General features: G+C 50.3%; 1 protein-coding gene across 3 annotated transcripts in view; it reads left to right on the forward strand.

The window, feature by feature from the left end:
- stx1a (syntaxin 1A (brain)) overlaps positions 1-17,174 on the forward strand; it is a 63,019-nt gene that overhangs the window by 35,578 nt on the left and 10,267 nt on the right. For all 3 annotated transcript variants that reach the window (XM_035528318.1, XM_035528317.1, XM_035528316.1), the window contains exons 4-6: positions 4,108-4,182; positions 6,545-6,618; positions 7,447-7,555. In XM_035528318.1, coding sequence (XP_035384211.1) covers positions 4,108-4,182; positions 6,545-6,618; positions 7,447-7,555 — 258 coding nt within the window. The remainder of the gene's footprint in view (positions 1-4,107; positions 4,183-6,544; positions 6,619-7,446; positions 7,556-17,174) is intronic.

Below are 17,174 nucleotides of genomic sequence, written 5' to 3' on the forward strand. Positions count from 1 at the left end.
TGTGTTCTTGAGTGCATCTGTGTGTATGTATGTGTTTCGGAGTTTGTACTGAGGCTACCCTACCAATTTGTTTTGAGGTTCAAATATGTGTGCTTCATGCATCTGTCTCTCTGCACTTCAGCCTTCTTTAAACTTCCAGAGTTTGGAGACCCCTAGATCCATAGAACCCTAAACCCTTAGAAACCTTGACCCCTACACCCCTAGAAACTTAGACCCCTAAACCCATAGAAACCTAGACCCCTACACCCCTAGAAACCTAGACCCCTACACCCCCAGAAACATATACCCCTAGACCTCTAGAAACCTAGATCCCTATACCCCTAGACCTCTAGAAACCTAGATCCCTATACCCCTAGACCCCTAGAAACCTAGATCCCTATACCCCTAGACCCCTAGAAATCTAGATCCCTATACCCCTAGACCTCTAGAAACCTAGACCCCTATACCCCTAGACCTCTAGAAACCTAGATCCCTATACCCCTAGACCCCTAGAAATCTAGATCCCTATACCCCTAGACCCCTAGAAATCTAGATCCCTATACCCCTAGACCTCTAGAAATCTAGATCCCTATACCCCTAGACCCCTAGAAATCTAGATCCCTATACCCCTAGACCTCTAGAAATCTAGATCCCTATACCCCTAGACCTCTAGAAATCTAGATCCCTATGCCCCTAGACCCCTAGAAATCTAGATCCCTATACCCCTAGACCTCTAGAAATCTAGATCCCTATACCCCTAGACCTCTAGAAATCTAGATCCCTATACCCCTAGACCTCTAGAAATCTAGCCATCAGCACACAGCTGGAGAGGCGGACACCCCTTTCATCATTTTATATTTGTAGCTCTCTTCTTGTGTGTGTGTGTGAGTGCGAGCGTGCGTGTTTATGTAAGTGTGTGTGTGTGTGTGTGTGTGTGTGTGTGAGCACTTCAAAGCTCATGCCTCCATCTCTCACCTGTCTGTCCTCCATATTTAATCAGGGCCTTGCGTGGGGGGGTTTCAATGGTGGGCTTATTGTTGCTCCGTGTGGAGTCCAGCCGTCGGCTTTCAGAAGCTGAAATCAAAACGAAAGCGAGGGAGCAGAGCAGGCGAACTAAAACACGCGCGTCACGGATTCTCACCCCCACCCTCCGCTATCCGGAGGAATAATATGGAATGCCAGTGGAGGAACCTGCTTTATTGAAGGATTCTGAAAGTCATCTGGAAGGCTTGGGCCAGAGCTGCTCCACACGCGTCTCAGAAGAAACCTCTTAGAAACAGCATTCGTGTGTCCGGAGGAAAATTTACTCCGATCACTCCAGCGCTGTCCAGTGACAATGCAAAGGTGAGAGTGAAACGCCGAAGCAAGTGCACTAGTGCAGCGAGGAACACGTCAGCGTTTTCCTGGGATGGCTCGGTGCTGTCCGAAGTACGGAAGCTGTATGACAACGACCTGAGAGCTCCTTTCCTTTCGGCATGTAACAAACCCCAGCTGCACCGCTTGCCTGGGGTTCATCGGGCGTGCAGGTCTGCCTGGAACGAGAAAATGGACACGCTCGCACGGTTCTGTACCTCCCAGCGGCATGACGTGGGTTTGTGAACTGCGGTACACCCTCTGGATGTTCGGTGTGCTATGGATCCCAGTCAGAGAGCTGGTCATTTTCTCCTCGTGATCACACGCACACACACACACACACACACACGCACACGCACAGACACACTCTTCTCTTCTGACAGCAGCTGACACTGCTGTGCTGTCGGAAATGTCGACTGGCATTCATAGCCACACAGAGGCTCTCCTCTGCATGCTGTGCATCAGGCCCTTCTCCAAGTGCCTTATGGGATTTCAAGTCCACAGCTCACTGCCCTCTCAACGACATTCTCAGTTCCACTGAATTACACTGTCCATCAGTCATTCCTATTGCAGGAACAAGATGGAGGACCTCCAGTCGTTTGATCCGTAATCACTTTATTTCTCATTGTACATGTACATGGCTTTTATTTTTTTTTTTAGAAATAAAGACTCACTGTAGGTTATATTTGAAAGAAAAGCACCGTCTTCGAGAATGAATAAGACTCTGACATAATAGAAACGAAAATAGAAATGGCTTTACAAATTCCAAATTATGTATTTAACAGCAGTGCAGTAGTTATAGTATAGTTATAACTATAATTATAGTCATATATCTATATATTTATTAGATAAACCCCTAGCTCCTTTAAAATGCCAGAAAGACCCTGTTGGTAATGTTTGGGGTCTGTCTGTTCTTGAGGATGAAACAATGTGTTCACGGTTGAGCAGAACTGATGGACTGGGCAACTCTTAACGGTCAGAGTGATGGCTGTACGTACAGAGGTGCGGCCGCACCGTGAACCAGCCACCGGACGGGCCTGACTAACCTGGCTGGACGTGTACGCGCCCGGCAGCGTGCAGCCATTAGGCGGTGTTGGCTATCGCCTAGGCTCTGGGGATGCCGTGGGGGATCAGACACGATGCTGCCTGCCCACAAGCTTCGGCTCCTCCAGCCAATTAGAGAGCCGCAAATAGGGCAACGCGTTTGAACAGCTGAGCACTGGGATCTACTAGGCACACAAGGGTGTTTGTACAGGGTCCGTCTCCCCGCACACAGCAGACACCATCCCCCACAGAAACAGCCCGTTTTATCAGGGTGCCAAAGGCAAAACCGACCTGTTCCCACATCGGCAGTCTGACGCTGCACATGTCCAGAGCTCTGGTGCTGGGTCTGTGCACGACATTATTCTGTTACATGGATGAAGTCCCAACTGGTGCATTATAGCATTGTGAGTGAGAAATTCAAGGCTTTCTCTCTCTCTCTCTCTCTCTCTCTCTCTCTCTCTCTCTCTCTCTCTCTGTCGCCTCGTTCTTGGTACGCAATCTGTCTCTTTTTTTGTCTCAAGCTATTCCCGTCTCTGTCCTCTCGCGCTCGCGCTCGTGCTCGCGCTCACCCACCCCCTCTCTGTCATCTGAAAGCTGATTAACGGTTCCGTTTCCTCCTGTTCGAGTGGCCCTCTCTAACCGCCCGGCCTCGTCTGCACGACCTCGTCCTTCCATTTACCACGTCTGCATCCTGTCTCGGCCCGCTGTGAAAAGGAGAGAGGGAGATCAGGGGAAAGGATGGATGGAGAAAAATGAGCAAAGTCGAAGAAAGAGTCAGCGGATAGATGTGGTTAACTGAGTGAAATGAAGCGTAAAGATCTTCATTATTCTCATGTTTAAACAGCTGTCAGAAGCATAAAGGCTAAATCAAGGGAGACATTGTTAATAGTGATCAGTGTGTTACAATAGAGAACCTACATGAAACACAATTTAGTGTAACTCAGAGTTACAGAAAAAGAGAGAGAGGGGGAGGGAGAGAGATGGTTAGAGAGAGAGAGAGAGAGAGAGAGAGAGAGAGAGGGGGGAAGTCACAAACAGATGGTCACTGGCTAAGCTTCTACTCAATATGGAGCCACATATGAGTCTTATGGCTCATATTTAAACAAACACACACGCGCACATTGAGAGAGAGAGCGAGAGAGAGAGCGAGAGAGAGAGAGAGCGACAGGATGGGTACACAGACTTTTAGGCGGGTAGCATATATGTCTGACTATGACAGTCTTCATATTAAAAGTCATTCCTGTTTTCCTGTATATAAGGAAAGGTTGGAGTGTGGGGTGGGTCTTGAAATAGGAAAATGGGAAAATGACTGAAATAACCAACTTAAAAATTATGTTCATAAATCTTTTATTGAATTAAGCCCATGACACCTCCAGAAGGCTCAGTAGTGAAGTTTGGCGCACTAGTCCCAACCCCTACAAGCTCACTTTAAACCAACTGTGTGTGTGTGTGTGTGTGTGTGAGCAGTCATTTCCTGGGATCGAGCTGTGTTACTGTGTGCACCTAGATGCACACGAGGTCACACAGAAGCTCTGGCTCAAGTCGAGTGCTCTCACATTGCACGCGTTTGCGTATGTACATGCCACACATGTATGTCTGAACAAACACTGCACTGGATTTGCTCTCACTTAGGCGTGTGTTTGAGGCACTGATTAGAGAACTGCAGAGAGATCCATGTATTGTTTGGTCATCAGTCTTAATTACTGTCTCTCTGTGTCTGTTTTTACACAGAAACGAAAGCTGAACTGGAAGAGCTGATGACAGACATCAAGAAGTTGGCCAACAAAGTGCGCTCCAAGTTAAAGAGTGAGTCCTCTCGCCTTAGATACAAATATGCCATAGTGCCACTGAAATAACTAATTAAGACAGGCTGCTGGGAAAGGTAAATAAACCCTTCACTCTACCCCCCCCCCCCCCCGCTCTCTCTCTCTCTCCCTCTCTCCCTCTCCCTCTCTCTCTCTCTCTCTCTCTCTCTCTCTCTCAATCCAGCACTTCTGAGCCAGTATTGATTGAGCGCTCTTGGATATTTTTGGATGTTTGCTTAACTAATAGGTGATGAATAGTGTTTGTGGTGTGTGTGTATGAGTGTGTGTTTGTGTGTGTGTGTGTGTGTGTGTGTGTGTCTGTGTGTATGAGTGTGAGTGTGTCTGTGTGTCTGTGTGTATGAGTGTGAGTGTGTGTGTATGAGTGTGTGTGTGTGTGTGTGTGTGTGTATGAGTGTGAGTGTGTGTGTGTGTGTGTGTCTGTGTGTATGAGTGTGAGTGTGTCTGTGTGTATGAGTGTGAGTGTGTGTGTATGAGTGTGTGTGTGTGTGTGTGTGTGTGTGTGTGTATGAGTGTGAGTGTGAGTGTGTGTGTGTGTGTGTGTGTGTGTGTGTGTGTGTGTATGAGTGTGTGTGTGTGTGTGTGTGTGTGTGTGTGTGTGTGTGTGTGTGTGTGTGTGTGTATGTATGAGTGTGTGTGTCTTAATGGCTCCATGCGCTGTGGCTGAAGATTGTCTGCAGAATGGCACAGGTGGTCAGAGTCATTGTTGGTGATGATTCTAGTGGTAATGTGGGTTGAGGGGAGGTGGTGTGTGTGTCTGTGTGTGTGTGTACATGTCACTTTGGATAAAATTGTCAGTTAAATGCTTCAGATATAACTGAGTCACATTCCAGATTGTCTGTCTGCTTCTCCCAGTGTGTCTGTCTCTCTTTCTGTTTTTCCTTTTATATGGGCTTAGCGAAACTATGCTGTCTCTCCCCTCAGTCAGAAATCAAAGCTTGCCCTCCCTGGTATTTGAGTCTTTGCCCTCCCTGGTATTTGAGTCTTTGCCCTCCCTGGTATTTGCGTCTTTGCCTTCCCTGGTATTTGCGTCTTTGCCTTCCCTGGTATTTGCGGCTCATTCTTTTTCGGCTGCCACTTCATTTCTGCGTCAGTTGCTGGCCCCTCGAACCATTCTCCACAGCAACCCATCAATCACGCTCTTGCCTGTGAGGTCAGCTAATTAGCCTAGCGCCAGCTAACTACATGGCGGGGGGTTTCATCTGGTTAATGACATCCTAATCTAAGCAGAAGTGCGTGTTTGGGCTTCAGTCAGCAGTGTGGCGACTAACTTGAAAAGGAACGTGGATCCATACACGAAAAGCAGATGCTGATGGCCACAAACCGCTTGGTGTCTAAAATCAGAGTGTGGGAAGGGTGTTATTATTATTACTATGGCAACGGTGCATGTTGAATTAGGCAGGTGTTCTGCTACCTGGTTTTGGGGAAATGTTAGTAAGGTTTTTTTTTAAACTTTGGGCCGAACCCGTATGTGGCTGGTTATGGCAGTGCAGAAACAGATCAGGCCCAGCATTCAACCCGACAACATCATAACTAACAGATATTCGGTGGCGATTAGCCTTCAGCACTCTAAAAAGCTTTAGCTGTATTTAACAACCCACCTCGGACCATCTGGGTAAACCCAGACTGCTCTCATTAGTACGGTGAGCGGCGCTCTAGGTTAGTCACAGGTCCAGAGGGGCACGCTGCAGTTCTGCTCTTTTTCCCGGGCCGGAACCTCCCACAGCCTGTCAGTCCGAGCCTCTGTCGTCTCCGGCGGCGCTGGGGACTGTGTGGATGGGTGGGCTGTGCTGCTGTTGTGTCAGGAGGGGGGGGCTTGGCGCTGTTAAGAGCAGAGAAAGGTCAGCAGCGCAGGTCGTTTGGAGGGCTGACATTTGAGGCATGTAAAGTTGTTGGACTTGTCAGGATGTACACAGCCACCTCCTTCTGGGAACAAGCAGTGTGGCACCTCCACAAGAGTGAGCGCACACACACACGCGCACACACACAACAACAACAACAGGACTCTCACACCAAGAACACTTAGTCACTACCCAGCAGGGACTCAATTACCCATAACTATTCTGGATCAAATAATGGGACTCTTATAAAACTGATTGAGGCACAAGGAACAATGCAGAAAAACAGCCTTTACTGAAAGAAGGATTTGCACCTTATGGCATTTAAAACTGTGACAAATTTGGAAGCATGAATGAGTTATGAGTGTAGAAACCGGTGAGTCTCCATGAGCTTGCTGGGTCTCACGGGAATGTGACACCAAGACCACCAGCACGAATCACTGAACTCAGGCGCCTGTGAAGATTAAGATAACCTGAATCCCAGTGACCCTCTGTATGTCTCTGCAGGCATTCAGCAGACCATCGAGCATGAGGAGGGCCAAAACCGCTCGTCAGCTGACCTGAGGATACGCAAGACGCAGGCAAGTGAGCCAGCGCTGTTCTGCGATCAGACATCATCAGATTACACGTGACGTTTAAAAACAAATAAACCCGACATTCGTCCGGCTAACCCAGTCTGGGGTGGGCTGACTGGACGGCTTTCAGAGGAGTCGGACATGCAGCAGGAATACCGGAATTCCCATCGTGGAGCGAAAGGGGCGTTGCGTGTCCTTGCTAACACACTGGAGGATCGTCCGTCCCCCTCGTATGATGCAGCCTCGACGCTTGCTTATTTGCTCCGTCCATGGCGTGGATGTGTAGCCGGAAGACACAGACTTTTCTTTCCTCACGGTCTTGACTTGTTTTTGAGATGACTTGAATTAAAGATTATATATGAGATGTACGTATATATAACGACCCATATTTAGATGGGTCAGGTAGAACATCCCATAATTGAGGTGCTCAATGGTGGAAAGATGCTTTGGTAATGTTTATGATGTGAGTGTCAGATGTTAACTAGCACCTGGGTTACACAATTTTGTAAAAGGTGAAGTCTGAACATCAGCTATGTGAGGAATAAAATTTAAGGATCGATGACTGATAGCTAACTATACTCACATAACCGTACTGTCTATATTGCTTTGATTTATGCTTTTGTATTGCTTCTCTCTCTCTCTCTCTCTCTCTCTCTCTCTCTCTCTCTCTCTCCCTGCCCCTCAGGCTGTGGCATGTTGCTGTGTATTTCACAGTGATTTTGTTTCTTTCTCCAAGAAGAAGTTAGAATTTTTCAGATGGTGCCAAAATGTAAAAATTCTGGAGAGTGGTTTGAATTTTTTCCGTCTGTCCGTCTTTTCCTCCTTGGTTTGTAGCACTCCACCCTGTCTCGTAAATTTGTGGAGGTGATGTCAGAGTACAACGCCACGCAGTCGAGCTACAGGGAACGCTGTAAGGGGCGCATCCAGAGACAGCTCGAGATCAGTGAGTGCACGCACACACACACACACACACTCACACACATTCTCACACACACTCACACACATTCTCACACACACGCACACTCTCACACATGCTCACACATTCACACACACGCACACTCACACACACACACACACACACACTCACACACATTCTCACACACTCACACACACACACTCACTCACACACACACACTCTCACATGCACAAACGCACACTCTCACACGCACACTCTCACACGCACTCACACGCACACACACTCACGCACACACACACACTCTCACACACACTCACACGCACACACACACACACACTCTCTCTCTCTTTCTCTCTCTCATGCACAGATTGAATAGACAAAGAGAAAGAGAGACAAGAAAGGATGGTTGGTCATTGAGAAAGACCCCGAAGACCACCGGATGCTATTCTATCCTTCCTGATTAACTTAGAGATGGTGACCCTCTGGTGGTCAAGCTGCGCTACTGCAGGTTACTGACGGTTGAAGTCCTGCATGACTAATGTGGGCTTCTCTCTCTCCTCTTAGTAACGCTGTTTCTGAGACTCAGCCCAGCTTCTGTCTGTCACGTCCAAATGGCCTTTTGATATTTGTGGAATTGGGTTCATTCTGTACAGTCGCACCAAAAACACTTCTCCTGGGGAGCTGCTGTCCCTCCTCCCAGTACGCCATCCAAACAGGAAGTGGTTATACCTTCCAGGCCTCAGATTTATTGATCAGACCATGATAACATTACACATCAGGTGTTCACTCTTAAAAATGTGAATCAGACGTTAGTCCCTAATCACACAAGTACTGCTACAGCTCAGAGCATCCTGATTTCTCACTCTGAATTCTCACTCTGATTCTGAATTCAGTTTGAGATGTTTGGTGTGAACACACGTCCTGGTTCAGAGCATGCATATGACACTCACACATACCACAAAGCTGAATCAGCCCAATCTGATGTGACTGTGTGTGAATGTGATTTTTCAGGTATTATGCAGCACCTGTAGCCCCTATGGGTGCCTCACCTGTAGGGGGCACCGTGGATAGAGTGGAAATCTGCCTAAGTGAATCGTTTCAGGCTCTTTCCACCTGCCATCTGTGCTTTCGTTGCCAGGGGTATTAACTGAGCCCCACCTGTGCTGACTGGACCCAACCCACCTCTCTGACACAGATGGACTCTGCTCTGGTGTGTGGAATACAGTAGCGTTCTCTCTGCATTCAGGCTCTAGGGTTGTGTATCCACTAGGTGTATGGGTTGAGTGTGCACTCGGGATAGCCGTTTTATAATGTGACTCACTAATGTGCACGCACACACACACACACACAGATGTCAGAAGTTGGAAAAGCAAGGTTGGAGTTGCCAGCTGGTCTGGTCATAGGTGTGTCCTACTGTTTTTTTTTTTCAGAGGCAGTAGGGAAGAGATTACAAGAGAAAATGGAGGGAGGGAGGGAGGGAGGGAGAGAGAGAGAGAGAGAGAGAGAGAGAGAGATTGTAACATACGGTGTGCAGTTGGACGGTGCTGCAGCACTGTTTGGCAGTAACAAAGCAAATATAAATGTATAATTTCTTCCACTGGACCATGATACAGTTCTGATATTTTAAAATCCTTATAAATTTTCACATGTTTTACTTTTCAAGGTGCAGTGATGACATTTCATAATCTTAACTCTTACCCTCACTGTTCAGTCCTATCCCGCATGCGGTGGTGCAGCGGAAGGCTCTCTGGTGGGCGTGGCCCCATGGCGCTGTGTTACCTCCTCTCCGCTCCGCCCCGTTCCTCCCCTCCCCGGACACTTCCTCTGATGGAACCACAAACGTTTGACCTATACCAGAGCTGGTGGCTGCAATGTCAGCTGATCCAACACAAAGCCCAACCCTGCAAACCTTTAGGGCCGTGCCCTCACGCTTCTCAACCCCCAGATCAAATGGCTTTTGAATCCTACTCTGCTCCAGAGCCTTTTATGTGCTGTTCTTGCCAAACCTGCGCTGCCCAGGAGCTTCCATCACTCAGTGGCTGGGACAAACTGGTACAGGGGTCGGAAACGCAACTCAATTAGGCACCAACACTCCCACCCCTAGAGAGGCTTAATAGAAATGCAGTGCCTCTACTCCTGAAAGAGATTGATGGGTTTAACGAACCTTCACGTAACAGGGCTTCTTAATACTTGGCCAAGGTGGGCGCGTTCATTTGAATACATTTGCATATATGTGCATATGCTTTAGGGCAAGGACTAGGATGGGACCATTTCTCCCTCGCTTATGATGACCAGCACTCTATAAATAAGCTATTTGCATGCATTTGCATACCAATGGGCTTGCTGCCACGTGCGCTGTGAACGTTTCAACATTCCAAGGCCACGACGTGGGAATCGCACGTTGCCCTGAGATGCGAATGGTTTCTGCCCGATGAAGCTACCTGAAAGCTTTGTTTCTGTCCCAGCTTCCTCTAAGGCTAGCAGCCTCACTGAAATGATATGGACGAAGTAAGACGCAAAATTGATTTCCCTTGGTTTGGGTCTCCATGGCAACGCAGTGGGTTCTTTCACTCTGTCTTTACCCACTGGAATTGCATGTCTTGAAGCCAATGAACAGTTTGTGTGTGTGTGTCTGTGAGTATGGGTCTATACACGTGTGTGTATTCTTGGTGTGCAAGCGCTGGATAATTTTGCGTGTAATGTTCAAACTCACCTCATAACCTCGCAGCCTTCGTGAGATTTTGTCACAGCGATGAGGAGATCTTCTGCTGAACTTCTGCAGTAAACCAGCTGAGAAGACCCAACACTGTTTAATGGTGTGTGGTTCATCACTGAGACCCCGAGAGGGTGAAGCCCTGTTCATTCCTACAGCCCACTGAGACTATAAACATGAGGGTACCATGAGCAGAACTCTTAGCATCTGAACAACCTCCTGTCTGTCCCGTATGAACTTCTATTATGTGCTGTGTCCATATGTGGGTCATGGGTATATGGGTTTGAGTGTGTGTGCTCCACAGAGTTGTGTGGAGTGTGTGGGTGTGGGGGTGGGTGTGTGTGCATATGTGCTCTACAGAGTCCTTTGTGTGTGTGTGTGTGTGTGTGTGTGTGTGCATGTGTGCTCTACAGTCCTGTGCGTGTGTGCGCGCACACGCGTGTGGGTGTGGGGGTGGGTGTGTGTGCATATGTGCTCTACAGAGTCTTTTGTGTGTGTGTGTGTGTGTGTGTGTGCATATGTGCTCTACAGAGTCCTTTGTGTGTGTCTGTGTGTGAGTGTGTGTGTGTGTGTGTGTGTGTGTGTGTGTGTGTGTGAGAGTGTGTGTGTGTGAGAGTGTGTGTGTGAGTGTGTGTGTGTGTGTGTGTGTGTGTATACCCCCCCTTCTCCTTCTCCTCCCTCCCCTCTTCAACACAGGACTGTTCTGCTCTAATTATGGAGCCTCCCACACGCATGATGACTGCTCATCCACCCTCAGTCCTGCTGCGTGACTACCTGAGTTTAGCCTCCTCAGTCACGAACGGCCTCCTCCACACGCTAACTCATTACCCTCTCTCACTCCCTTACCACACACACACACACACACACACGCACACACACACTTTTATTCATTTAAACACATTTATACATCCTCTTTACAGGAATCAAATGTGGGTCATTCTCCCACACGTGATGCTAGCCGGCTGCGTGTAGTTGCTTGGCTCAGGCTGAGGTCATAAGGCCAGTCAAAGTGGCATCGTTATTGGCCACTGCGAGGGACTTTAAAGAGATGAGAGGAAGTCAAATGGAGCAGTGTCTGACGCTGAGTCTGAAGCCCGCAGGTGCTTCCATTGTATCTCATTCCCTAGAGACTTCCTGCACTGAACCGTTGCTCACGGGTCTCCTTCTGGCCCTTCTGTTGCAGTTAATGTCCCATTACAGTGAGCCTCTAATCAACCTAAGTGTTCTCGCACTGAGGATTTTTCCTGCAATTCTCCACCTCCCCCGGGGGGGAGCATTTGAACTTTCTGCTAAGTTTGTGAAACTGACTCTGATCCTTTGCTCGCATGAATGAACTTTTGTCTCGACTAACAAACAGCCAGCCAGCGAGAAAGCACGGAGACGTGAAGCGTTTTCGGGGGAAATGGGTATAGTGGTGCTTATTGTGTTTAAAAGTGTGAGATCCAGAGCGTGGATCGAGATCCTGGAGTGAAGCTTCCTCATCATCCATGTGATGGTGCTACACCTACACCACTTACAGCCTGACAGGAACAGTCTATATAGAGGACCTTGCTTTGATTTTCGTTTGCGTGTTCGTTCTTTCAGTTATTCTGTACAGCCAGAGTGTTGTCCTGGATTTTGTAATACCCTGAAGTTGATTAAATGATTGATGTAACTGGTTGGGAACTTTGTGGACACACCTGACTGTATGACCTGCTGGACCTGGGCCTGGACATCTGGAAGTGAGCTCCTCTGACTGCTCAACTGAGCCTGTGTGTGTCTATTCTCATGTGTGTTTTCAAAAACGCACACTTTACGCTTCTTCCAAAACAAAGGCAGAAACACAACATTCATTAGCATAAATGACCTGCAGCTTAAGGATTTGTTAGTGTACGGTATCAGTCACTGACCGCAGTGGAAATTAGGACTGTGTTCTAGCAACCCGCATGAATAATTAATGCTCAAAGGCGCCCCCTAGTGGTGAAATGTTTGGATCCTTCCAGCTTGATGGCTTGGAATTGGCCGGCACGTAGCCCAGTCATGACAGCCCAGGCTTGCAGCACAGTGACTCCGTCATCTTTCCCGCTGTCAGTCCACATCGCTCAGAAGAGTGTGAACAGAGAAGGCAGGAGGGTGACGCAGAGGTGACACACTGACACAAGTTAAATACAAGAGAAAATTGAGAAGAGAAGCCACAAAAAACAAGGGAATAGGGTCAAGACGACAGAAATGAAGGGATAGCAAGTGACAGGTGCACGAGAGAGAGAGAGATGGCAGTGAGTCAGAGTGAGAGGAGAGTGAGCCCGTGGTCATGCCCATTTATGGACAGCAGACGAAGGGAAAGGGGTTGAGAGACACGGGAGACCATCTTGTCTGACCTCCTTGCGCCCCTGTCCAGATGGGTTGGTGTGTCATCTAATCAGAGCTGTCTGTGTCGAATGGACAGACAGCCTCCTTTATGGTGGCCACTGATCGAACGAGATAGCTGCGCTAAATGGAGTGTCAGGGGTAACCGTACATACGGCACAGCCATAGCGAAGCTGTCTTCTTAGCATAGCCGTCCATATTCACAGGCGCTAATGTGGGCTATCGCTTTGGGCGCTGTGTCGACATGGCCCGACGATTAGCAGTACACGTCACTCCCGGGGGTGAAACCTTCATGGAAATCTGAGCAAAACGGCATAGAGCCGTGAAGCCGGACATGCCCGCGCCAGGTTTTCCATGACTGGAAAGGTCAAACAAACGCCAGCATGCAGATGTTTCCTTTTGGTTCGTTCTATTTGTCAGCCTTTGGGACATGCCTCTGAACTCAGCACACGCACGCACGCGCACACACACACACACAGACACACACATACACACACATTGAGTCACTGGGACTAGATCGTGCAAGCCTGCAGGGTGGTGGCACTAAAATGTCAATGCTGAGCTGAATCAATATTCCGACCCTGAGCACTCAGGGTCCATCAAACCCCTGAAAGCAGAACTCATGTTTATGTTTACGTCCGTTGTGTTTACTTTGCCACGGACTAAGCCCAAAATACATTCGTGGCAAAAGAGAGGTGAAGCTTTGCACCAGAGTTAGCTGATAAGGGGGTACGGCGCGCGACCTACCGCATCCGACCTCTCAGGCTGGAGCAGAAGATGAATGGAACTTAGGTGGACGAGGCCATGATCTTCTGGGTCACGGGCGACCTCTCTGACAGACCCCAGTAGCTGCCGGTCTGATTTTATATAATTTTATATATGTAGAACTATATAAATATGTATAATGTATATGTGGTAGCGGTTACAGTGCACAGCCACTATAGCTACACTTTAAATAGCGGTCGTTGTTCTCATTTCCGATTCCGTCAGGTTTTACTATAGTGAGCAGCGCAGCGCACTGAGCATCACATTTGATGTATTCTAACCTTGTTTACTGTGCTTGTTTTATTGCGCTATGTGTTTTTACTGTAGCTTTTTTAACCACAGCTAGTGTTTATGTAACTGTTGCTCTTATGTATCCTGTCTCTCTGTCATGCTGCTCTGACACTTGACTTTCCCTCTGGGATCAATAAATTGATCTGTCTATCTAATTTCCCTCTGTATCTCCTAGGCAGATAAACGTATGACTAATATATGTCCTCTCTCTCGCTCTCTCTCGCTCTCTCTCGCTCTCTCTCTTTCTCTCTCTCTCTTTCTCTTTCTTTTTCATTCATTTCATTCCTAATCCTTTGGTATGGTAATTGGTATGACTGTTGTACAATTTTGGCAAAAGTAAACTTATATGTGGAACATATAGGTGTGGCCAGGCTGATGTGGGGCGTGGTCCTGGGAGAGGCGCGCTACTCTGAGGGTGTGGCCAGGCTGATGTGGGGCGTGGTCCTGGGAGAGGCGCGCTACTCTGAGGGTGTGGCCAGGCTGATGTGAGGCGTGGTCCTGGGAGAGGCGCGCTACTCTGAGGGTGTGGCCAGGCTGATGTGGGGCGTGGTCCTGGGAGAAGCGCGCTACTCTGAGGGTGTGGCCAGGCTGATGTGGGGCGTGGTCCTGGGAGAGGCGCGCTACTCTGAGGGTGTGGCCAGGCTGATGTGGGGCGTGGTCCTGGGAGAGGCGCGCTACTCTGAGGGTGTGGCCAGGCTGATGTGGGGCGTGGTCCTGGGAGAGGCGCGCTACTCTGAGGGTGTGGCCAGGCTGATGTGGGGCGTGGTCCTGGGAGAGGCGCGCTACTCTGAGGGTGTGGCCAGGCTGATGTGGGGCGTGGTCCTGGGAGAGGCGCGCTACTCTGAGGGTGTGGCCAGGCTGATGTGGGGCGTGGTCCTGGGAGAGGCGCGCTACTCTGAGGGTGTGGCCAGGCTGATGTGGGGCGTGGTCCTGGGAGAGGCGCGCTACTCTGAGGGTGTGGCCAGGCTGATGTGGGGCGTGGTCCTGGGAGAGGCGCGCTACTCTGAGGGTGTGGCCAGGCTGATGTGGGGCGTGGTCCTGGGAGAGGCGCGCTACTCTGAGGGTGTGGCCAGGCTGATGTGGGGCGTGGTCCTGGGAGAGGCGCGCTACTCTGAGGGTGTGGCCAGGCTGATGTGGGGCGTGGTCCTGGGAGAGGCGCGCTACTCTGAGGGTGTGGCCAGGCTGATGTGGGGCGTGGTCCTGGGAGAGGCGCGCTACTCTGAGGGTGTGGCCAGGCTGATGTGGGGCGTGGTCCTGGGAGAGGCGCGCTACTCTGAGGGTGTGGCCAGGCTGATGTGGGGCGTGGTCCTGGGAGAGGCGCGCTACTCTGAGGGTGTGGCCAGGCTGATGTGGGGCGTGGTCCTGGGAGAGGCGCGCTACTCTGAGGGTGTGGCCAGGCTGATGTGGGGCGTGGTCCTGGGAGAGGCGCGCTACTCTGAGGGTGTGGCCAGGCTGATGTGGGGCGTGGTCCTGGGAGAGGCGCGCTACTCTGAGGGTGTGGCCAGGCTGATGTGGGGCGTGGTCCTGGGAGAGGCGCGCTACTCTGAGGGTGTGGCCAGGCTGATGTGGGGCGTGGTCCTGGGAGAGGCGCGCTACTCTGAGGGTGTGGCCAGGCTGATGTGGGGCGTGGTCCTGGGAGAGGCGCGCTACTCTGAGGGTGTGGCCAGGCTGATGTGGGGCGTGGTCCTGGGAGAGGCGCGCTACTCTGAGGGTGTGGCCAGGCTGATGTGGGGCGTGGTCCTGGGAGAGGCGCGCTACTCTGAGGGTGTGGCCAGGCTGATGTGGGGCGTGGTCCTGGGAGAGGCGCGCTACTCTGAGGGTGTGGCCAGGCTGATGTGAGGCGTGGTCCTGGGAGAGGCGCGCTACTCTGAGGGTGTGGCCAGGCTGATGTGAGGCGTGGTCCTGGGAGAGACGCGGTACTCTGAGGGTGTGGCCAGGCTGATGTGAGGCGTGGTCCTGGGAGAGGCGCGCTACTCTGAGGGTGTGGCCAGGCTGATGTGAGGCGTGGTCCTGGGAGAGGCGCGCTACTCTGAGGGTGTGGCCAGGCTGATGTGAGGCGTGGTCCTGGGAGAGACGCGGTACTCTGAGGGTGTGGCCAGGCTGATGTGAGGCGTGGTCCTGGGAGAGGCGCGCTACTCTGAGGGTGTGGCCAGGCTGATGTGGGGCGTGGTCCTGGGAGAGGCGCGCTACTCTGAGGGTGTGGCCAGGCTGATGTGGGGCGTGGTCCTGGGAGAGGCGCGCTACTCTGAGGGTGTGGTAGCGGTGGAGCTATGGGGGAATGGCTGGCCAGGTGTACATTAGGCAGGAGGACACAGCCTGTGGAGATCTTCCTTCCTTCTCTGGATGGTGTCAGGGTGGATGTTCTTGTGGGGCAGCAGGGTGGAGATGATCATTTCGACACTGGAACACCTGGATTGACTCTCTGCCACTTTGCAGACCAGATGACCTCTACTCTCTCCTGTTCTGCTCTTAGGTCGTTGGTGCCAGTGTGGATGGTTGTGAAGTTGTGTGTGCTGAAACAAGGGTCAGGAAGTATTTGATGGCCATCTGTTGTTCTTAGACACCGTATTTGTGATGTTGTCTGACCTAGCAAGCGTGTCTCCTGCTGTAGGAATTCTCCATGAGAGTGTACGAGTATGGCAAATTCAGTGTGTCTCTGTTGGTTGGCGGGGTTGCGGTCGGAGCCTGTGAGGAGAGAGAGCTTCTTTTGCTTCGCTATGGGCTGCTGTGGGAGTTCCAGCATTCCAGAGCACTGCAGACTGCTGTGGAACAGGCAGAGTTGAGATGAAGCCTTTGGTTGAACTTTTGTGATATTTTAGGAAAAATGCCTCTATACCCAGACGATTTGTCCCAGAAAGCATGCAACGTTTGTTACTGATTGAAACAAACCTACTACAGAAGGAGGGTAGACATGTTGGGACCATTATAGTGCTGCCTGTACCTTTTTAAGGCAATCAACTAGTGTTCAGACATTTTATTCTCTCTCTCTCTCTCAGACACACACACACACACACACACACACACACACGTAATTGAATTAGCAGGGCAGGTGCAGCTTTGCACTGTGCCTGGGCACTGGATGAGGTGGGACGCCCCTCCACTCACCTCACGCACCTGTTCACCTGCCCCTGCTCTGGTTAATTCATCCGGACTCATAAATTAACCTTGAGCTCAGACAGGTGATTAAAGAATGCAGATGGAGCCATTTAAAAATGCAGCCGTAACAGCCCGCATGTGCGTGTGTGTGTGTGTGTGTGTGAGAAAGAGAGAGAGAGACTGATGAATGTGCAGGAGTGGTGAGCCAGATGGATTTACTCAGAGGGTCCTACAGGGGGAGGGGGTGGGTGTGGACAACCAGGCGCTGCACCACTCCTCATGAGCCAGGCCCGAACCATAAGGTCATGCCCTTAGACCTTTGACACTGCACATCGTTTTAGCAGACCATTATTGTATAAAACCAAAGGGATTATTACTGACGGGTGGAAATGAGAGTTCATAGGAGCAGCTGCGTGGTTACGGTTTCTCGAATAT

The sequence above is a fragment of the Electrophorus electricus genome, chromosome 7 (genome assembly GCF_013358815.1).
Source record: "Electrophorus electricus isolate fEleEle1 chromosome 7, fEleEle1.pri, whole genome shotgun sequence".
NCBI classification, from domain to species: domain Eukaryota; kingdom Metazoa; phylum Chordata; class Actinopteri; order Gymnotiformes; family Gymnotidae; genus Electrophorus; species Electrophorus electricus.